At 28.3% G+C, this 23,973-nt stretch overlaps 1 protein-coding gene across 4 annotated transcripts in view; it reads left to right on the top strand.

The window, feature by feature from the left end:
- LOC145835254 (VPS10 domain-containing receptor SorCS1-like) overlaps nucleotides 1–23,973 on the top strand; it is a 42,212-nt gene that overhangs the window by 12,289 nt on the left and 5,950 nt on the right. For all 4 annotated transcript variants that reach the window (XM_082942822.1, XM_082942823.1, XM_082942825.1 and 1 more), the window contains exons 9-19: nucleotides 103–192; nucleotides 996–1,178; nucleotides 7,805–7,948; nucleotides 10,407–10,512; nucleotides 11,941–12,118; nucleotides 15,967–16,077; nucleotides 17,328–17,445; nucleotides 17,999–18,156; nucleotides 18,503–18,637; nucleotides 20,953–21,115; nucleotides 22,450–22,612. In XM_082942822.1, coding sequence (XP_082798948.1) covers nucleotides 103–192; nucleotides 996–1,178; nucleotides 7,805–7,948; nucleotides 10,407–10,512; nucleotides 11,941–12,118; nucleotides 15,967–16,077; nucleotides 17,328–17,445; nucleotides 17,999–18,156; nucleotides 18,503–18,637; nucleotides 20,953–21,115; nucleotides 22,450–22,612 — 1,549 coding nt within the window. The remainder of the gene's footprint in view (nucleotides 1–102; nucleotides 193–995; nucleotides 1,179–7,804; nucleotides 7,949–10,406; nucleotides 10,513–11,940; nucleotides 12,119–15,966; nucleotides 16,078–17,327; nucleotides 17,446–17,998; nucleotides 18,157–18,502; nucleotides 18,638–20,952; nucleotides 21,116–22,449; nucleotides 22,613–23,973) is intronic.

The raw sequence follows: 23,973 nt of genomic DNA on the forward strand, positions 1-23,973 counted from the left end.
TCAAAGTCTTTAATTTTAAGAGATCTGTGACCTGAAAAATATTAACACCACAGTACTAGACTTTTTAAACAAATCCCTGAAAATATTACTTCATATAAACAGAAACCAAGCTCTTTGCAAAAACTGTATACTTCTTACAAGAGGGAGGATTTTAGAAAAGGAAGGTTCCAAGGAACTGCTGTGGAGCAAGAAGTTAGTAAGATTCTATTTATTTTGTACACTATAAGCATTATTTACGCAAATAATCCTATGAATTTAAACTTTACTGTTACTTTTTGAAAAAAGGTAGGGCTATGTTCTCTAGGGTAGTCATCTTTTAAGTTTCAACAGCTATACACGTTGCACATTGGTCATAAGAGATACTACAGAAAAACTAGTTTTTAGTATATATTTTCTTATACAAAAATCACTCCTAAACTTTTTTTCGTAAGTTTTGTATCAAAAAGAAAGCATATGATGTAGTGTATAATTTTTTATAAAATAATTTTACTACTGGTCAATATTTTCGGTGCATTATAAAATAGTTTCTACAAATTCTACTTTGTAATACGTCTAGAAAAACTGTATAACAGCGGATCTCAAAGTTATAAACCTTAAAAAAGAACATTTAACCATTAAATCATCTTTGCATAAATTAAAAAAGCGTCTATGCACAATTTCGGAATGCTGCTGTAAAGTTATAGAAGACTACCTTGAATCACGATCCTTTATACTTGAAAAACAAAGTGACAAAGAAGTTAACAAATTTACACTTAAACCTCTTAAATTCTTATCCCTCATGCGAATTCGCAGGATTTCCACGATAAGTGTTCCGTACATGTTTAAAATATTTTCTAACAAAGCTAGATACTGTGCACTGTTTGAGAACCGTTGCTGTATATTAACTGAGCCAATACCCTATATCAAGATAGCAAGATATTTTTCATTAAAAAACAACGCTAAAGTTATTAACAAATTTACACTCAGACCTTTCTAAAACTCATGAAACTTCGCAGGACTTCCACATAATATCGTCGGACGGGGGGACGGTGGTGGTGGGAGTGAGCCACGACGACAACACGTGCCACCTCTTCTTCAGCGACGAGCGCGGCGAGAAGTTCAAGATGTCCCACAGCAACGTCAGGTACTTCATGAAGAAGGTGCAGGACGACATGGTCGTTTCCGTGGACATTTACGAGGTTTGAAAAATATTTTTGTTTTCGCCACCAGTTGAGCTTGATTTTTGAAAATTTTGCAAGTTGTTAGTTGTTATACTAACTTTCTAAATTAATTGAACGCAGAGTAAACTAATAGTCACGTGCTACAGGTTATATATCTAATGCATATAATGTCCACCTTAGTGAAAACTAAAGTTGAGAACTCTAGTTGTTTTACTCAGTGTTTAAATAAAGTAAAAGTAATTATTATTAATTTATACAGTTCGTTTATTAAAAAATTATATATCTGTTATATTAGACTTTTAGGTAATAAATATACGTTGTTATCATTAAGTTAGATTACCATTAAACTTAAGAAAACTATGTATCTTCTTTTACCGTGTATAATCAAGTATATTGTAGTGTTTTTACACCAGAAACCACTTTTCGAAATAATTGAAAATTTAATTTATTAAAAACAGTCAATAAAGTTTCAGTAACTTTTCAAACCATATAAAAAGTTTGCATATTATTCAGTGAAATGAAAATATTTTTGTTCAAATAATTGTTTAAAATTTGTGGTTTTGGGCAAAAACTTGGTATTTATCTTCATTGTTATTTATTTAGCTGAAAAGGTAAGTCATACATAGTTTTTTTTTATTTTTTACATGCTTTATAAAAGTTACTTTGTTTATAAAAATCTTTTCGTGCTTATGCAATAAAAGGCCTGTTTTTTCTTAAAGAAACATAAATAAAGTTATTAAAAACAAGCTGCATCATTGCTGCATATTTAATTTACAGGCTTGTGCAATTAGTTATGCGTAAAAGTTTGTATGATTAAAATCTTAAAATGTTTTTCATGCTTGAACTGCTTTAAATAGAAAACATATTATATTGATTCAAATTTGGCTATGAAAAATTCCTACATGCTGCAATATTTTTACAGTAAATATAAAATGATAAAAATGTGAGTATGAATTTAATGAACCCTAATGAGGCATCGAGAAGTAAATGAAAATATTTACAAATTTTCTTATCATTCCAGAAAATATATCACTATCAATTATTTATGATATTTTTCAAACTTAACTCTATTTATACTAAAAACTATTACACAAAAGTTGGGCTAATGGAATTTTTCTGTATATTTCTTAGTAACGTAATATTGAAATATATTACGTGTATAACCAAGTACAAAGTATAAGTTCTTTAGTACTATTTTCTTTTTAAATTTATTGAAACTTTAAAAAAGATTCTGTTTTAGTATAGAATCGATGAATTATAAACTTTCTGTTGCAGTTTTTCTTAGTTAAATTGTTTACTAGAATCATTTAGCAAAATATTAGCTTGCTGGTGATAATAAAATATTAAAGTTACATAATAAAATTTAAAAAATTGGTATTTAGTTTATTGACGTAGTTTTATGCTAAAATTGGGTTCTAATAAGCAGAAGTAAAGTATTATGGAAATTATTGAAGTAAAATTTATTTAGTTTAAGTATTAAGTTTATTAGATTTAAGTTTAGAATAAGTAAATATTGTCATTTAATTCCCGTAAATACTAACGAAACAAGTTGTTAGAAGGTTTAAAATGAAGTGATAATTTATATTAAACCAAGTGTAACATTGTTATAAATCCGTATTCAAGACAGTAAACAAGCTTGCTGACCCTATTTCAATTCGAATTAAAATATGTTTCTACCTTAAATTTAAAATATTTTATTTTGGTGGTTGGTATTTGATGAAAAAAGAATATTAAGTTAGTAAAATGAACAGTTTTTATGCACAATTAAGTTTCGCACCTTCTCATACGCCCGTCAGTACTATGACGTCATAGTTAAAATAAATAGGCTGCTTCAGTTCTGACATGCTGCTGTCTGATTTGTCTAATGATGTTACAACTTTATTAAGTCACACACCAGTTGAAATATTATGCTATGATTAAAACTATAAGTAGTTATAAGAGAAAAGGTGTTTAAACTTTCTCAATTAAAACTAAAAACTTGAGTTTTTTTTTGCAGCTGGCCATGCTCGTTTCTTAAACTTCTTTAACTATAAAATTATTGAATTACCAGCTTAGAAAAGTTTGGTAGTACAATTAAATCAATTAACTTGTTATAAGACATTTAAATACTATATATTTATAACAGTCTATCAACTGTTTCTATTAAATAATTACAGTTTTTTTTTTAATATCGCTATAAAAGTTCATTATTTTGGTTATATGTGCATGCTAGGGAAATTATTTATATATTTAACAGCTTAACTCTTAAAAACATCTTTGTTTTACTGAAGTTTAACAACAAAGTGCGGGACTATTGTAACAACATTTGGTAGAAATTCTATTCACAGCTATTAAATATAACATTTACACTTTCGTGCATGAACGCGCGTAATAATGATGTGTGAGATAGAAATTTCTTTGTGACCTGCACGGTGCTTGAATCTCCTGTTTATTGTACATATGTTATTGTTTAAACATTGCAAAATTTCAACTGAGCATTGTTGTGTGCTGTTTTGATAAGTCTAGTTATTTAGATAATTTCCTAATATTTTAATGTTCTAGACTTTATTTAAATCATGATATTAAAATAAAGTTTAAATAACTAATTCCTATTACTTACTTAAGTACAATAAAGTGTATTAATTTCAAACCTGGTGTAAACAACTTAAAAAATTCCCCTTGTTTCACGGTGGTATTAACTCATATACACCCCATAGTTCATTCAAAAAAGCTTTATTTTTATCAAAATTCAGTAGTTTCTTACCGAAAGTACTGCAATGAGTGAAAAGCGAAATGGTTGACTGGTTTCGCTTTGCTCGATATCGTGTTTACACTTGATACTAAGTTTAATTCAACTTCCTGTTTTCTTTTTCCTTTCCTGCTTCCTGCGCATAACAGCCAATTGTTACCTTACAGAGTTACACTAGCATGCGAAATTAAAAAAGAAAAACTTAAAAATATGTTTTTTTTTGTATTTTTTTCAAAAATTTTTGTTTACAAATACTATTAGAGTGTTATTTATATACGATTACAGAATGTTATCTATAAATTGTTATGTGCATGATTTTTAAACTTAATATTATTTTTATAACTAATGACTAACTATTTTTTATTACTAAAACCCAGAAAGTTTGAAACCGAAAATTTTTTATATGTTTGAAATTAGAGAACATCACCAACTTAAACATTTTAATCGTAAATTTTATTTTGTGTTAGTGGTTAAAATGTATCAGAAGCAAATTTACGTATTTACAACAAATTTTGAAACTTTTGAATTTTTGGCTACATATTTTAAATTCCCGTAATATTTAAATTTCAACCTTTCCCCCTGTTTAATGTTATAAAGTTATTTTGAAACGCCTAAATAGGCTTTTTTGCGGAACCAATTTTAACATAGTTTCAGCTATCAAAATCAAGCTAATGTTATTTAACTATTGAGAAAAAAAAAGTTTTGTTTTCACTATACAAGAAAAACTACAGCAAATAAATTGATAATTAAATTTTGAAATTAAGATTCTGATGTTATAATTTAAAGACTTTTTTAGTTAACTTAAGATTTAAAGTAAAAAAAGACCCTAGAATATTTAGAACATTAAAAAGGCGTATAAAATATTAATGGACTTTGTGTATACTTTATGACAAAAATGATTTAATTATCAAATTCTATTTCAGTAGTTGTACAGTTAGGCTGTTGCTTTTTCGGTATAAATATTTTTAGATTAGTTTATGCTTGATAGCATAAATATATCAAAAATGAATATTTATTCGATAAAAACATATAAGAAATACATAACAAAAACAAATTTTATACAATAAAAATGGTCATAAGGTGTTTTATATTGAAAACGGCCTTTGAAATATAAAGAAATTAAAATAATTTTGTGGTGAAATTTAGAGTCATATTTTTTATTAAATATCATTAATAATTATAAAAAAAAGTACATTTTATTTTAATTTATAACTCTCTTACAACTTATTTAAAAATATACATCAGCTTATAAGTACTATTTAAATATTAGTTTTAGATTCTTAATGCTAATAGAATTACTTTGAATATTTAAAATATGTAGATATTTTTGTTTGAAATGATTAATTATCATTTAAAACTACACTTATATGACTCTATGTTAATTAAAAGTTCATAGCTATTAATAAATCTTATGTGACCTGAAAGTTTAGCACAGTTTTTATCAAAACTACTAACTCGCTTGACTGGGGCAGACTAGATAGTTTTGTTTATTGTCTCCTATTCTCAAAATCCAAACCGCATTTCCTTTATTTCTTCTCATTCCAGTGAATTACATCAAGCTTCTTTTCGCAGCAGTTATCAAAAATAACAAAATTCCACCTGTCAATGGAGTTCGCAATTTATTCAATTCGCGGTTCAATTGTATTGAGAAAGTTCAATTGGCTCCTTGTTGAAAGGCCGTGCTAAATATAGATTTCAAACTTCAAACACAAGTCGAAATCGTATTAACCGTGAAAGCACCGAATGATCGGAATAATCCCTTGTTTTGTGCGTAACGCACATAGTAGACACCGCCCTTATACAAGTACGACGCTGGTAATTAATTTAAAATTACTGGCAACATGTTGATTGAGTTGAAATTTTTATGATTAAATAGAGTTTGTTTAGTGTTTTTCGTCTTGAAATCAAAGCTGTGTTGTGTTTCTGAGTATTTTTTTTTTTAATAAAATTTCTAGGTAACGTTTTTGTTTGTTTCCAATGGTTAACCAATTATTATTTCATCAATTTTGTGCTCATTAAATTTCTGTTTATATAAAATATTGTAACTAATTCTTGTAATTGGTTGAAATTTTTGAAATTTAGCAATAAATTCCAAAAATTTAACATTTTTAGACAATTAAACACCAAAGACGACTTTGTTTAAAAATCTTTAACTTTTCAGACATTTAAGTTTCAATTAAAATTTTTATTTATATTAAAAACATAGTTTTTATAGATGCTTAAAAACAAATGTACTTGAGCCATAGTTTTTTATTGCAAATTACATTTTTATTAAGTTCTTTCCACAAAATTAAGTACTAGCCAACGTTTCTATAAGCTCACTAATATTTTTTCTTTATCAATTCAATGAGTTTGTAAATTTAAAAAGCATTTTAATGAAATTTTAGTACTAACATTTAATTTAATGTTCTTTACTGATACATAAGACAATCTGTATTGCTTCTTATTTTTCAAACTTAGATAACTGAAATTTTCAGAATATTTTTTTAAATTTTACATAAATAATTCATAGCATGTAATTGATATTTCCCACTGGGCAAAACTTTCTGCAAGTGATGTAAAGTATCTGAAGTAAGTATGTTAAAAACAATAAGAAAATATTTAAAACGTTTCAATATTTTTTCCTTTACGTGTAATTAGATTTTCCGCACAACAATCCGTAACGTTGAAAACATATGTTAATTTGGTCGAGTTCGTTTCAATTGCAAAAACAAGTACAGCTTAAAGTTTGACCTTTGGGTATTGTTATTGAGTTTAAATTGCTTCAATACGGAAATTTGTAATTCAAGCAGTTTTGCAATAACCAACTTGACAAGCGTAACACTAACTAAACTGCATGAAACTTTATGACCTAGGTTTGCGTGACATACCATTAAATCAGTATTTCAATTTTAATATTGTATAAATCTTATTGTTGTTGTTATCCCACCCTATCACGCTCTCGATATGTTATGCTTTATAGTTTTTGTGATATGTTTTCAGGTAGGATTTTTGTTTTGTTATAAAAGGATTGTTATAAACATGTTAAAAAGTAAAGTTTTTGAACAAGAAAATAATATATAATCCTTAAATTATTTTACACATGCTTTTTTAAAACCAAGCATATAAATCGTTAGTTAATGGTGTTTATTTACTTAAGACGGAATAACAACGCCAAGATAAACATTGTAAAAAACTACTACATACAAAATTGTAATACATTCAGTGGTACAAAAGTATTTTACAATATAAACTATACTGATAAAACACTTTGTTTAAACCACACACTCAACAAACGTGACCCTTCCATTAAATGCCATTCCATAACAAAACTAATGTTTTAATCGAATGCGTAGACGCAACGCATCTGCAATGAGACATTGAAACACCAGGCGAGATCACTCAGCAGCAAGACAGTTCGTACCACTCACACAGCGTGTTTACTTTTCGTGTAAACACCTTTTTTTTTGTTAATCGATCCTCGCGACACGCGGCCCTTGTTTGCATAGGACATCGTCAGCTCCACCCTTTCATTGTTGATTTACCGGAAAGCGAGTAGTCAATAGGCCGTTGCACTGAATTATGTCGCATTGTCGACGGTGTTGTAGTGTCAATGCTTAGAGAGTAGTTGTGCACGGGAGAATGATACATCTAGTTGAATGGGTGAAAATGTACTGCTATCATTTTGAATATTTAATTTTAATTTTAGAGACTCCGTAGATCTGTTCTTAAATTTATTTGATAGCAGTGAAACGCCGTTAGTCGGAATAAAGTTTCAAAATAAAAACATCTATGCTATATATTCCGATAAGCTTAGCTTATAAGGATCTCTAGGATTTAACGCCTTACAACATTACATCTTATAATTTTAACTTATTAAGTTTTTTGTTAGTTTAAAAAGTTTAAAGTCTTTTGTTAATAATGTTTTTCGAAATAGGTGAAAGGTGTACGTGGTGCCTTCATAATGAACATTTTGAACGAAAACGATTACAACGTCACAGTCATATCGCACGACAACGGAAGGAGCTGGGACAAGCTGAACCTGCCGAAAAACAACAACCCAAACTCACCCTACTGTGATGTTAGTACTTTGTTTTTTTAATTTATTTTATGAAGTGTAATGCTGAAAGTTATTTTCAACTACCCTTATCTTAGTGAGATAGCAGAGCCCCTGTTATGAGTTCAGCCTTAACAACTTAATTAAAAACTAAATACACGTTTATAATGCAGTTAAACAAGTTTTGCATCTAATTTTAAGTTACTTGATTGCTTGATTAATTTTGAAAGCTAGCTTTAATTACAAAATAATCTAATTACCTTATTAGTTATAGCTATTCTTTATTCTAAATTTCAATCATAGCCTAAGTCTATTGAAGTATGTGATTAAGGTAATTGTAATAACTAAGCCTATAAAACTTGATTTTATTAACAATAAAACCTTAACGAGTTTTAAAACATACACGAGCAATACAAAATGAAAGTAATCAAATTAAGTGTATAATCTCCACGCACGAAGCAATAAAAATAACCGTTGTTTACACAAGAGAAGATTTGATGTTCCAAAACTTGATTGAACTGTGCAAACTTGGTTAGATTATATTCATTACCTGCTTAACGTTCGGCGGTATTACTTTGATGCTTTGTGAACCGGTCTGAGCAGCTAAGACGCGCTGAAAGGCAAATAATTTCGCATGCAGAGAGCTGAAACTCGATCTGCAGTGAACCTGTGTTTAGACGGCAGGCGTGAAACCAAATCTGGTCTTTAGATAAAAGTGCGGGCTTTGCAGACAAACAACCTCTCGTCGAATGATGAAAGTCATGCTCGTTCATATTTCATTGGCACGACTCTGTGTTTAGCTAATATTGCTACATGTGATTACGTTTGATGAAATTAAATGTTTTGGCTTCATGTTTGTGTTTTTATGCAAGAAATACGCTTTTAAGACACGATTAAGTTGTTTTTTTTTTTCTAGCAGCAAGTTATTGTGCTCTGGTCTTTTAGAAGTTATAATATTTTACTTGTATTTTATTTTTATAAAATGTTTGTATTTTTCATTTACAACTAAAGTTAAAGTTAAGTTCTATATTTCTGCTATGTATCTATACTACTTGAATCGTTTAATCTACTTAAAAATTAATTAAAAATATTTTTAAACAATCATGTAACCAGTGTTTAGGAATAATACTTTTTATATAGTATTTAAGAACTTGGTTTTTGCTTAAGATAACTTTGATATATATTAAAGATTTGTTAATGTCTATATATCTACATTTACCAAAAAAGTTGAATAGCTTATATGACCTAACTGTACAGTGTACATACTTTTAATCTTTGTCCTATTATAAGATATTTGAAGTGTAAACCATGTTCTTAGTATTTAAATTTATAGTTTGTTTTACAACGCAGTTACATTTTCTTACATACTTAAGTTTTCAATGTTGAATACTTTAATTTTGAAATCAAAAATGGTTAAATAAACTTTATGAAGTTGTATAAAAGCTAGCCAATATATCTAACAAAATTGAAGTTTTTTTTTCCTTTTTAACGAATACGCTTAAAAATACATTTATTGCTTTTCAATACTTACTCCTATTATTGTTTAGAATATTCTATAAAAACTTATACTGTTTTTAACCTTTTCTTTAAGTTTGTTTATGTGCTGTATTTTCTTAGAATTTGTAAAGCTGCCCAAGTCATTTGGACTGTAAAACGTGCCTGTCCGAATAAATTTAGCTCGCCAGTTTATTAATTTTTTTTTTGCTAAATAACTTTAAGCTTGCTGTTATCTCAAAGGAATTATAGTAATAAAAATCAAAGTTTTCCTAAAACATAAAGCTCGTTTTTATTTTCAGAACAAAATGATTGAAAACTAATGTTTGGGTTTTTTATTATGGAATGAGAATACATATTTTGTTGAAACTTTTTACCGTTATGTTACATTTATGTTTAAAGTGCCTTTTCAAACGTAAAAAAAGTAGATGTTAAACTTTTAAGATGATATTTATTGCATTTGAAAACAAGATTTATTTTTACTGCAAATAGCTACATACAGATGAAGTCAATTGTTAAATTATACTTAATGCATAAGACTGCATTTCAAATGCAATCCAATGACTGATTTGTTTTGTTTAAATTCTTTCGTTTCGTTTGTTAATTGATCTTAAAACTTATGCACGTGTTGTTGCATCATTGCGAACAGCCGGTGAAAGATTTACATATTCACTCAAATCTACAAGCTTCAAGAAACTAACACAAAAATATCACATGTTCTTTATTTTTTTCGAGCTTGAATTACAGTGTATGTGACGCGCCGCGCAAAATTTGCACGTTTTCGACAACACTAATAAATTAAAGTTCACCAAAAGTGATGAGGTTTGCACTTTTTCAATGGTACGACCTTGCTCTTGGCCTTTACAGCACAACAAGGTATGCTAAAATTGATGCTAAAAATTTCAATTTGGTTTGTAATAAGTTCTTATCTTAATTTAAGTAGACAAAAACAGTCTGGTATATTTTACAAGCTATTACGTCACAACAGAAATGTTCGTTGAACTTGCACATCATAAAGACTCAGACGGTATCCGGCTACTTCGCCCCATCGGTCGTTTCTAAGGAGTCTGTTCCAGGGTTGATCATTGCCCACGGTTTGTTTTGTGTTTGTAAAGTTTTTTAATAAATTATTTAAAACTTAGCAGTTAACATTTTTACAATGTAGATAACTATATTTATTTTAAAAATAATGTTGTTTTTAATTTTTATTACCAGTTTTAAGTATTATACTGATTTCATGTTTTTAGTAATAACCTTAAAAATTGCTTTTATGCATTTTATTTAGTTTTTAAGATCAGCTGCTTACAGTATTATGTTTATTGTAAAGCATGTTTTGAGGCAAAAGGGAGATTTTTTTGTGTTTTTAAAGGTATTGTTTATTATTACAGAATGCTGTAAATTTTCTCTTTTGGTTCTTTTTATTTTTCTTAACAGTTTTACTTTTAAACATAGAGATAACTACCTATTTTTTCAAACTAAAAGCAAATCGTGATATGACTCAATAACTTCTTAAAGTTTTATGAGATCGATTAAAAAGCTCACAAAATTCGCTAGTTAAAACAAAATATTTATTTTTAAAAGTTTATATATACTACTTTGAGTTTCTTTTTTTTTAAGGTGTTTTAAGAATTTTAATGATTAGATGTATGTTATGTTTTTTTCAAAAGTGTTAAAAAACTGCGAACAATGTAAAATAATAGATTTACAACTTAACAGTTTTTAACACTTGTATGGTAATCAAAGTTTTTTTAATATCTAAGTTAATGGTTTTTTTCTAATGGCTGAATAAGTAATACAGCAAAAATGAACGTTAGATTTTTATGATTAAAATAAGCAAATTAATCTTCAAATAGAATATCTGTAAACTTCTGAATAGTTTTGAATTCTATTTCTAATTTTATTTATAGCTACTTAATTTGCATAATAGAAAAAGTTTTAATTTAAAAAGCATAAAACTAAATGTCATTTAAAAGTTTAATCTGGTATTCAAAAATATTTTTTGCAGTTTTTATATTGGCTTTATAAAGGTTAGTACTATCTAACTTTTTATAAGCTTTTATGTACTTCAATTATTTAAATGTCAATCTGTACTCAGTGTTAATACCATATAAATACTTTTAATCTTGACATTTTAATGTCAAGTGTTTTTCATTTGCTTCCACAAAAGCTCACTACTATGTAAAGATTATGTAATTTTTACGAACTGTTCTCTACCAAGAACCAGGACGTTGTAAGGGTGCGAAGCAACTAAGACTACATCTAATATGTTTTATTTTAAATTGTATTTAGTTGTGTTAGAAGTAAGTCAGCAAAATAAACTGAAACATCCGAGTGTGAGAGAAACTATATTTATTGCTAAGAATTATGTTGAAGAATTTTATTACAAAAATTAAAAAATTCAGCGCGCGTTCGATCGGTAAATCGTGTTATTTTTGAATTCTCAATGTCGAAGTTTCACATCTGAAATCCCCTTCTCGACTTTTTTTCATAAGAAATCACACGCCGAAGTCACATTTTCACAGGAACGGTGAGCGAGACGGTGGAGGAGCTTCCGACCAGATTCCACGTGTTCGTGTCGCGCGACGCGGGCAAGTCGTGGGAAGACGTGTTCACGAAGCGGCACCTGTTCAACATCGCCGACCACGGCGCCATGATAGTGGGAGTGCAGATGATGTTCCTGTCGCCGGTGAAGAGAATCCAGTGAGTTGAAAACTTGCTAAAATGTAGTAAATGTTAATTTTCTGTTTTTATAAAGATTTTTCATCTGTTTTTTCAAATACTATCACCATCTTATTATTCAGTGTTGTTTTAGTTGAGCTTTGTAGTGGAACTTAACGTGACTATCAGGCAGTTTATTGATTGTGATGAGTTTCCCGTGTGATGGGTGCACGGCTGTTCAAATTCTGACAACTCAAGTTCCGAAAATTCGAACTTTAACAATTCTGAGTTGTTATTAATTATCTATTTTAGTAAATAAAAGAAAAAACTGAGATATATTACCATCATAGTTTTAGTAGTTAGACCTCCAAGGTTTTTTTTTTTAAGTTTAAATTATATTTAGAGATATGCATAGAATAGATTTTAAAACTTACTAAAATATAGTAAATGTTAATTTTCTGGTTTTATAAACATTTTTTTTCTGTTGTTCAAAATATTATTCAGTTTTGATCTACACGTGATATTTTAATTTTTTCAAAAATATATTTGAATGTCGAAATTTGAATTTTCAGAATTTGAATTGTCAGAACTTTAACTGTCATGTAACCGTATCAGACAGTTTATTAGTTACTCTGAAGTGATAAATTTCCTGTACTATTGTTAAATAATTAAAAAGTTCTTGGTATTTCGTTATTACTCTTTTTTTTCAAACTAAAGATATAAAAAAAAACACTCTAACTGTTATCACTTTGACTTAATTCATTTTAAGCGTAATTAAAGTTATTCTACTAACTTCTTACAAAAAATATATTATTTTATTACATAATTTAGTTTTTGTGAATTATTTAGCAAAATATCTGTCGGAAGTTTAAACAAAACAGACATATAATTTGTATTTGTTAATAGAAGTATTAATATTTTTTAAAGTTTGAATTGGATTTCTAATATTTTAATTTTTTTTGAAACTTTATTTTGATATAAAATAAAGTGTTAAATACTAAAAAAATTTTTGTCGAAGTTTGTGAAAATCTTTTGTATAAAAATTTATAATAATTTTTATTTATTATAAGCGTAAATTCTTAGTTTAGCACTAGAAAATCAAAGGTTCAGTTTAACTATTTTCAAAGTTTTTTAAATTAACGCTTATAGTATGGTATCATGAGAAAATTATAACTTAGTTCAAATTGTTAAAAATAAACAATTTAGTGAACATTAACTTAGTTGTTGTAATATAAGCAACTAAATACTCTCTAAACACCTTATTTATCTGGGCTTAACTCATAAAAACTGATATACTTCTTATTTTTTCTTAATTAATTGTTGAGTTAATTTTAGACTTATAAGATGATTAAAGGATTGTTATAGTGCAATTAGTATTTAAGCTTATGAACAATGGTATAACTGAAATTATCTTTTGATATATACTTAACAGTTCATCAGAAAAAGTATTTTAAGATACACCGAATGTTTATTGTGTACGCTTTTCAAAAGTAAATATTAATGAAAAATAAATGCTGTAGAAATATTTTTTATGTACTGTTATTAGCTTAATAAACCTTTTTTTTTTTGCTTATACAAGTAAAACCAATAGTTATTAAAACAATTAATTATGAAGACCTTAAGTAAAACTAGTTTTTGAATAACGTTTATTAAGTTTTCTTTTTGCTTGTCAAAAATGTATTATGAGCTTAGAAAGCAAACATGAAAATTGATTTCAATCATCAACTGTTGTTTCGCTTCCTGTGCTTATATCATCTTATGCCTAATCTTACAAGCATTTTGCATTAGCTGAATTGATTAAACTTGCTTATGTTTTAAATCCATTAATATCTAACTATTTTTTGAAACTAAGTTCTATCAGACTTACCAAACATTGTTAAAAGAATTATGATGTTACCAATGACCTAACAGAAGAACTGTCGATTTGATATACTGTTTTACAGAAGATCAATGTTGAAATTTTTAGTATTTTGCGCAGAATTTTTTTTCAACGCAGTTTCTCAGTATTTTATTTAAGTTTATACCTGATATGATCTATTGAGTTACATCTTTTTTTTTTGCTGATTAAAATGTTTGATTATGCTGGTACGTCAACTTTGACATTTAGTTTGTAAATGACTTCACAAATGTCGAATACCTGAAAGATTGTCATAATCTAAATCCCTTAAACAAATCAACTTTATTTTCACTTAAATAACTTGTATAGCGCGCAATTAAGTTTATTAAGCAAAAAAAAACTTGTTTTCCTTGTATGCCTTACAGTGGTTTTTAATTCATTTACAAGTTTTAAGAAAATGAATTTTATTTTTTGTTAAATGCAAATTTGTTTTTGTAAGTTATTCAATATATTTGGGTTTAAGAAAAAGTAGGTATTAAACAAATAAGCTTTAATTACTTTTCCCACATGATTGGTGGGTTTTAATCGATTTTCCACATAGGTGGTTCGATAGCTGAAAAACAATTTTTTGTAACAAAAAAATGAAAAAGTTGCTTTCTCGTTGAAAGTTTGTAATTAACTTTGAATTGTACAAAGATTTTAAAAACAGGATGTATTTTGTGGTTTGCAGTTATCCTAAAATAGCTTTGTTTTTGTTTTTTATACTGGTTCATTTAGATTGTTGAAATTTTTTCTTTAATATTTTTCGTAAATTGAAAACAGTTATTTTTCGTTTCGCTTGATGTTTTTAAACCATATAGATATAAGTTACATTCAAAAAAACTAATTAACAAAAAGCACATTTTGATCAAAGCTTTTAGAAAAACAGGGTTATTTTATTTATTATGTTCCCAATTTCATACTTTCTATGTAGAAGTTTTTAGCTTAGATGTTATTTTTTTTTTAATTGTTTTTATAAAAAATTTAAATATAAGTCACTCATTTTCAAAAGGTTTATTAATTAATTTCGTTTAGCGCATCCTCAGAATAATCTTGCTAAAAACTGACAATATTATAGTGTAAATTTAGTTATAAACAATAATTTTGAAACGTCTAGCAAAAAATAGTTTTGTCATAAAGTATAGAAGTCTGTTTAAAAGGCTTAAATTAGAATTGAGTTAATACTTAGCTGATTTGAAGTAATCTATAAGACAAATTAGTTAAAACAAAAACATTTAAGATAGTAGAAATTTTTTCCTTGGAACTAAATTAAATAAAAACAGTTGTGGTTTGTTCGTTCAAAATTAAAATTTATTGTTTTTTGTAATCATTTAATGACTTTTCTGTACAATCTAATAATAAACGTTAACATTATCTCTCATTTTTAATTAATTTGTGCAATATTCGCGGTTGAAACTCTAATTGTTGTTTTAATACTGTTTTCACAGTTAAATGTTTCAAATTCCTTATAACGCATGCATTGTACTCATGTAAGTCAAAAGTAGCCTAAATATTTAAAATTTGTCACAAGTTGTAATCAACATTTGTACTTAGAACTGATCAAACTAAGTTGTATTACTGTATATGTAAAAATGTTTGAAGTTTGAATGATGACCATTGTTATATTTTAAGGTCTAAAAAATAATTAAAAAATCACGTTTACTTTATAGCTTCTTTCAAAGTTATTTAAAAAATGTTTTTTATAACTTTTTCTCCAGCTGCAAGTTGTGCAATAATTAACATTATTAGTATAAAATAGACTGTATACAAATATTATTAGTAATATTTTTTTTTTATTGCTCTTTTGACAGATGTTAATTTTTTGATCAAAAAACGTTTAAAGTTATTTATCACTTAAAATTTTTTTATATCTGATTTAACTTCTATTAAAACTTAATCTTAGATTTTTTTTTTCTTACTTTCACTGCTGTTTACAACAAAGCTCAGTTTAATCACATATAAAGTTCAATACAAACGCTAATCAATGAAAGTAACACATTAAAACTTTTACCAGCTTCAGCAACAACTACGGTGCTTCTTGGACATCTCATTCGTTTTCAAAGAAGGAAACTATCAACGTTGATGGGCTGCTGACGGAACCCGGGGAGTACACTCACCATTTCACGTTAGTAACCTACCATTCAACGTTAATACACTTACTATTTAACGTAAGTACACTCACCATTTCACGTTAGTACACCCACCATTCAACATTAGTACACTCACTATTTCACGTTAGTAACCCACCATTCAACGTTAGTAACCCACCATTCAACATTAGTACACTCATTATTTTACGTTAGTAACCCACCATTTCACGTTAGTAACCCACCATTCAACGTTAGTAACCCACCATTTCACGTAAGTATACTCACCATTTAACGTAAGTAGACTCACCATTTCACCTTTGATTGAATTGTTTGCCGCTCGGGCAGTTGCCGCTTTGCAGAAAGATTGCTAAGACAACAAATCAATGAGATTACGGCATTAGCGCGTGTAAAGAGATTAAGAACACCTGGTTGTATATGACTGGGTTAGGGGTCAGTTGTACGGGTGTCTTTCATATAACCAACTTAATTTTGCAAGCTTCTTTAGAATTTTTTTTTTCTCTAGTTAAAACAATTGAAAAAATTACCTTAGAGCATACGTATCTCACAATAATTTAAAAATTTCCATAGCTGCTGATTTAAGCTATTTATGTTTATTTGAATAAGCTCAGCTGTAGGTTTCGATTTTATTGTTCATTTATGCAACTAAACAATATTTACGTCATTAAACAGTGATTATTATAATTTTTACTTTAAAAATATACAAAACCAACTGTACAAAAATGCTATCAACAAACAATCTAAGTTAAAATGCTTATTTTATTTCGCTTCGCCTTAAAAATTTTTTGGCTATGGCTTTAAATCTATTGCTTAGTATACAAATGTAGAAACCTGATGCGATCTAGTATTATACTACTGGTAATTAGCATGTTTGCAGGTGTTATCTGCAGTTTTTAGAGTACAGTTATTGGGAAAAATAGTTTATTTTCAACAATCTTCTTTTTAATTAAATCTAATGGTGTTTAAAATATTTTTTTGAACCATGAAAATTTACTGTACTTTATAAAACTAAAACATATTTCAAGTATTCTGATAATGAAGCAAGTGTAAACTAGTTTAGAAAACTTAGTAAACTCTACACAGACTTTAATTTTTGCTAGTCTACAGTTTAGTATTATAATATTTTGCTTAACACCATGATAAAGTTATGATACACTTTAAGTAAAATTTCGCACGCAAAAGTAAAGCGAAAGAAAAATTTTTGTTAAAAGATTCAAAAAGTTTAGCTATGGTAGTTAGTTTTTTGTAACTTCTTTTCAAACAACAGACTATTCGGGCACAAAAACTTCCACGACAGCTGGAAACTGTACGCCCTCGACTTTTCTTCTCTGGTCAAAAGAAACTGCACTTACCCGGACGACTACGAAAATGTCACCATGCCAATCGTTAGTTTTCATGCATCTTGTGTCTTTAAATAAACTATGCCTGTGTTTTAATTAAAATTGTCTAAAGCTTGTTACATATCCTTTGTAGTGAATATTACCATAAGCGCAAATGAATTAAAGTGAAACTTTATAAATGTAAAAAAAAAATCAAACTTATACAGGGTTGCCACAAAACCTGGAATCCTTGAAAAACGTGGAATTTGACAATTTAGGCTAAAAACCTGAAACTTTAAACAATTTTATCATGTTAAGTAGTAACATTTTAGTAGAAGACAAAAAATCTATCATATAGATAACAGTTTTTTGTCATAAATAAAAAAAAAATTATTAAAATACACATTTAAAGTAGCTTTACAGTATCTTTTCAATGTTGTTATACTATTTAACACAGTTTTTAATCTTAAACTTTATTTTAAATTAAGCCCAAATACGTGCACTTTTGAAAATCTGGAGGAAGTTTTAAGAACCTTGAGAAAATTTGCCGAAAAACAGTGGCAACCCTGCTTATGCAACCTTGCTACTTTCAATTTACGCAAAACTATTGAAACTGCAGTCAAACGAAGGGAAGACGAGCATCAACCAGGAGTGCACTCTCGGTATGATACAGACGGTGGAGATGATGAAGAGGGAGGCGGGGTGCATGATCGGCGTCGAGTACAAGAGGTACACCCACGTGCAAACGTGCCAGTGCACCAGGAAGGATTACGAGTGGTTGGTTTCTGACATGAATATTTTATCAACATTTACATGAGTTTACCCCGTCAATTTGTGTACGACAAAAAAAAATAGTGTTGCATTTTACAACAGTGTTCCAGAAAAGTTAGGCTTTATTTTTGCAGATTATTAAATGCAATGTTTTAATCCCGTAGTAATCTAATTCTTCTCTCTGTATGCGCATAAGTTGAGAGCTTTTTCTTGTTCAATTTCAAGTGAATTACAATATAAAATTCTAGAAGTTGTGAATAGCAGTAGATTACTCAAGACTTTAATTTTATCGTTAAACAAAGCAACTAGCTTTCTGCCAACCCGTTTAAAAAGAACCAATGTTCATACACAGCGCGTTCGAATACACCGAGGAAGGAGACAAGTGTGTGCACAACAACCAGGGAAGAATTGACAGCGTTGGCGAAGAATGGATCGTCCCCACTGCTGAGCCCCCGTGTGTCAACGGGTTCAAAACCGTCGAAAGCGGGTAAAAAATATTAAAAATGTTTTATTTAAGTAAATAAGTAAGGATTTTATTGCTTTTTTACTGCGTTGTTAAACAAAGTTGAAATTGATGTGACTTTTTTAACAGTTTTCGAAACTTAAGTTTTTAGTTCCTACATTAAAAATGCATTTTGCTTCTGCTTATATTTTACTTTAAGGCTGTATTAATTTACAAACGTTTTTTTTACCTTATTTTCAGTAAAAGCAAGGTTCATTAAGTTTTTATTTTTTGTAATTATTACTTACGTACTTAATATTTTATATTTTTAGAAATAACTTACATTGAATACTGTCTGTTAGTTATTAGAATAGAGCTAATTGCTATGTTTTTACAGATATATTTTAAATACTTATTAAGTTTTGGAAATTTTTGTTTAGTACTTTAAAATACCACATTAGCAAATATTTATAGAATACCGTAATCTATTTCTACTACGTTTTATTTTTTTACTACAATTTAATTTGTTATGTTTATTAATCGGGAATTAACACCTTATTAGTATTTTTTGATATACGTTGTAAAAGTTAATAGAAATATTAATTACTTTATGCTTAAGTTTTCAAGTTGCATTACGTTAAGGCCAAAAAAGTATGTAAGGTTTATATATTTTGTAAAAAAAAAATTCTAACAACTCCCAAAGCTAAATTTCAACACATAACAGATAAAAAAAAAACCTATTATAAAATTACAAAAAAATCAACAAAGATATTTTTGAGACCCTAGTAAAAAACTAAAGTTCCGTTTATGTAATAAGAAAATCAGCTAGATTTATTTTAAAGACTGTTGTTATTGCATGTTTTTTCAGTCTGTAAAAAAGGAAAAACATTAAGTTATCGGTCAGAGTGGAAAAATATTAATTCTTAGTCAGTGTTTATACTTCTAAAGTGTCACCTAATATATATTTCCACAATTAATTTAAAGTTTATTATTGTACTAACTAATCTTTTAATAAATTATCCTTATTATAGTAAGTTATAAGTTCTAAAAAATAATATTGTTATAAAACAGCTAAAATTTCTTCGAACTAATTTTTTGAACATATATAGAACATATTTTCAAAGACTTCTTTGCAAAATTAAATTTAAGTTGAGAATTTAGACATCATGCAGCCATAACAATAGATAAGTTTTTAAGGCAAAGATCAAAACCATTTGGCTTGCATTCAAGTTTGAACCTGGTGTGTCAAGTTCACGGTATAGGTGAAATATCAAAGAGAAAAATCTCATTAATTCTATACAAATTTGCCTTCTTTATGACATCCATTATTTGTGTGCAATGTGAAAGTCGAAGCACCAAAGAAGCCTGCTGACTGCTTTGTGTGTGCAATAAAAGTTGTATAGCAGTCTTACTTAACTGTATATAACACAAGTATTTAAGTTTTAAACTTTTATTTAGAGCACTGAAATATTTTTCTTTTGCTGATTCAGAATACTTATAACTGAATATTTATTCGAAGCTAGTCCATTTCAAAAAGATCAGCCAACTCTTTACATGACTTTTAACGCAGCACAAAACAGATTATTTTCTTCTTGTGTGGGAAATTTAGTCTCTAATTTCAATAAATTTAATAACCCATAAAAAGTAAATTACACCTACAGTCTAGTGTTCGCGATAAAACCGATCAATTTCATTGGTAACCTACACGCTGGTGCTATTACCTTTCTGTTACGCCGAAATCAAGAATAAACCCAAACATTTTGGCTGAGAAACTTTAAGTGTACAAAACGCGAAATCAACATCAATAAAAAGCTTACGGCGGCTTTTGCCAATAAAAATAAGCGTGTCAAGAAGCTGAGAGGCGCAAATAGTTCACGCTTCAAATGGCTTGTGTGTGTTTACAGCCGGCCAGTTCATAAAAGCCGTGTTTAAACTGGCCACTGTGATTTGCCGACAAAGCTCTTCCGCTCCCATCGCAATTGTTCCATCTTTTTGTGACACTTTTTTTTTTGAAGTATCAATTTTTGAGCATTGAATTGTGGCGCGTTTTGAGTTTTAGACGGTATCACTAACGACTTCCTGCACAAAATTTAAAAAAAATTCAGTTTTTCCTTGATTTAGTTTTGAGTTACTTTTTATTTAATCAGAGTAGTTTTTATTAGTACTTTATGCTATATACCAACATGGTTGCGTTTTTAATAACAATCAAATGATTGTAACTACATCGCAATTAAGATAAAGTTTAAGATTTTGATTTACTTTTTTTTTTGAAATGTCTAAAATATCTTGAAGTTATGAAATTATAAAAAACTAAACAAAAAATTGTATCTCTTAAAATAAGCTTAATAAAAAACTGTCAGATTTGTGAAAATTCCCGGAGACAAATGCGTTGGCGAGCTGAAAGAAATGATGCGTCGAAACGTGAGTTGTGACGCAACAGTGAACAACGATGAGTGGAAGCTTCACGTTGTCAATGACACTTATTCTGCCAGAGTCGGTCAGTCCATCATGTTGGAAGTACAAGTTAGTTTACAAATTAATATTCTCACTTATTGTGTAAAATACAATTATCTATCAAATAAGTCAACTTTTTTAATGTTTTTATGTTAACAAAACAAACACTATTTGTAGTATTAATAACTAAATTTGTAGTAACTTTTTGTAGCTTGGTTTTCATTATATGTTAATTATGTTTTATGGGTACTTATAAATAGTTTTTAAGCGAAAAGTGTAATAGGAACTTTATAAATAATCAACATTATCTTCGAACAAAAATCTTTAATACACATACTGAAATTATCTTTAAAAATATCGGTTTACTTTGATCAGTTATAAAAATATTTTTTTAAGTCAAATTGCTTTTATTTTTATCTAGTTTGTAGAGCGAAAAAGATGATAATAGTTTATTATTAAACTTCTTGCGCAACCTATGTATTTTACCGCTCCAAATAAAAAGACAAGAAAACGTTTTGAATGGCAAATTCTTGATTTAAAGAATTTGTTAAAGTTGAATGGCTATTTGGGAAATTTATAATCGTATAAGGAATGACGCATTTGTTTGTTGAATTGACCAAGTTCAGTTTACTGTTGAATAGAGTTTTACAAAAATGTTTTGTTGCAGCGTTTTATTAACTTGGAAGAATTAACAGTTCTTTTCTAATTTATAGTGCGTTAGTCAAGCAATACGACAACATATAGAATTGTTATGCATCAACTTTGTAGTGATGTTTCCCAATTAAAACATCGTGATGCTAAAAAATATAAATTGTTAAAAACTTATAATAGTTCTTTTTACAAATACTTAAATGAACTTTCAAATGACGTAAAAGTAACAAAAGCCTGCCAAATACGATTACTTGAACAATCCTGACACTAAATATGATACATGATTTTAAATTTTCACATGAACTATGTCTTACTAGTTTATCCCAGTATTTTTTGATTGTTTTTAACTATGCATAGCAGAAAAATGCCAGATACTGTTACTAACGTGCTATAACAGTAAGTACTGTGAATCAGGGGCGACACGTTGTGACGCTAACAGGGTTGCGGAGAAATTTAAATAACGTGGAGTATTTTTCTATTTTGCTTCAAAATATTCAGTTATTTGAAACTTCAAAAAATTTGTAAAAAAAGTAAAACATTTCTAATCAACTTGCTTGTACAGTGTACACTCCATATTTTTATCTATATAAAAAAGTCAAGTTTGCAGTAAAAGAGGTCACAGACGCACGGAGCGTCTTTTTCGCACGATCTTTAACTTTGTATAGTTAAGAAGTTTTATAGTTTGAAACGTTGTTTTCCGACAAATAAACATTTTGCTCAACAAACGTATTTAAATAAAAACTTTCCGTCAGGGAGTGCCGGTGACGTGGAAGGCGACGAACGACGAGAACGAGGATTACAACGTGCAGGAGGTGGAAGGAGGCATGGTGGAGTTCTCACCGGCCAAACCGGGCATATACAGGGTGCAAGCGTCAGGGAGGCAGCAGGACAAAAGCGTCACCGTCGAGTTCTGGTGTCAGTTTTCTACTTTTGATTGTTTTTTAATTATGAGTTTAGGTGATTTTTTTATCTTTGAGAGTTAGAATCTAATAAGTGTAAAGTTATGCTTTTCTGTAGTTTTTTCACTACCACTCCTCGTTTGAGTAGAAAAATTGTTGATGTATTTTGTAATGTACATATACTTATGCTACAATTCTTAGTTTTTGTTAAACTTTTGATAGTTGCAGTCAATTTTTTTTTACTGACACTAAATATGAGTTTGATTTTTTGTTATTTAAAGTTAGAAATGATTGTTTTAGTTTTTTAATCATTCGTGCAATTTTTTTTTTAGTTTTTTTGTGTAATTATTTACAAGTTATCTTCTAAAAAATCACCACTTGTTAGAAAGACTATTCTGTTAAGGCCACTTAGCCACTTGGTATACAACTATAGAAGTAAAATATGTTACATAATACAAACAAAACATATATTTGTAATAATTGAAGTTCCATGTACAAAAAGCTTTATATGCTTAACTATTGTTATTTGGATTTACTTTAAATCATGTACAACAATTAGTTTATGCAATAAAGTACGTCTAGTTTAAAAAATCTCTTTAAAAGCAGTGTCAAATTACTTTATTCTGTTGTGGTGAGCTTATGAGTTTTGAGTAAATATTACACAAATTATATTTATTATGATGGATTTTCTACAAACATGACTGCTAGTTTATCCTGACAAATTGCTTTAATCTCGTAAATTCTCTCTCTTTAAAAAAAGCTACGTAATTTTAAATGCCATGAGCCAAGTGGTGTATGAGTAATGTCGTGTTATAATCCCTTTTAATGGTGTTAAACCTCAATGTTTGAACGGAAATAAAAACGTGATAGCATCCGTATTATATACGAAATAATGAGGTACACTACCTCAATTGACCTCGGTGTATTAAATCAGCTTTATTGATATTATTTTACGTGTAATTTTTAAGTTAAAAAGTTGTTACACTTTTTTTTTAGATCTTGAAATTGCTTTATCATTCTAGAAAGAAATAATTTATTTAAACACTTTTTCTCATTCAAGTAAAAGGTAACATTTACAAGCTGCCAAGTAGTACTAGCCGTTGACAAGCAAATAAATTATGTATTAGAGAAGCATGTCAGGGTAAAATGCTTTGTGAAGCTTTGTTAGGCAAATATTTGATTTCTAGCAAGTTTTATTTTTTCAAATGCTGCACCGAACATTTGTTTAATTTAGTGGTGTAAAATTTTATTGTTCCGTTTATTGTTCTTCAAGTCAAAATTTTTTTGGAATGTAAAAATTTTTATCTTTTAATTATACTATGCATAAAATTCTCATTTAACATTTGTTTTTTGTTTTTCCTTGTGTTTTAAGACTTT

Source organism: Thalia democratica, chromosome 4 (assembly GCF_965202585.1).
Source record: "Thalia democratica chromosome 4, ktThaDemo2.hap1.1, whole genome shotgun sequence".
NCBI classification, from domain to species: domain Eukaryota; kingdom Metazoa; phylum Chordata; class Thaliacea; order Salpida; family Salpidae; genus Thalia; species Thalia democratica.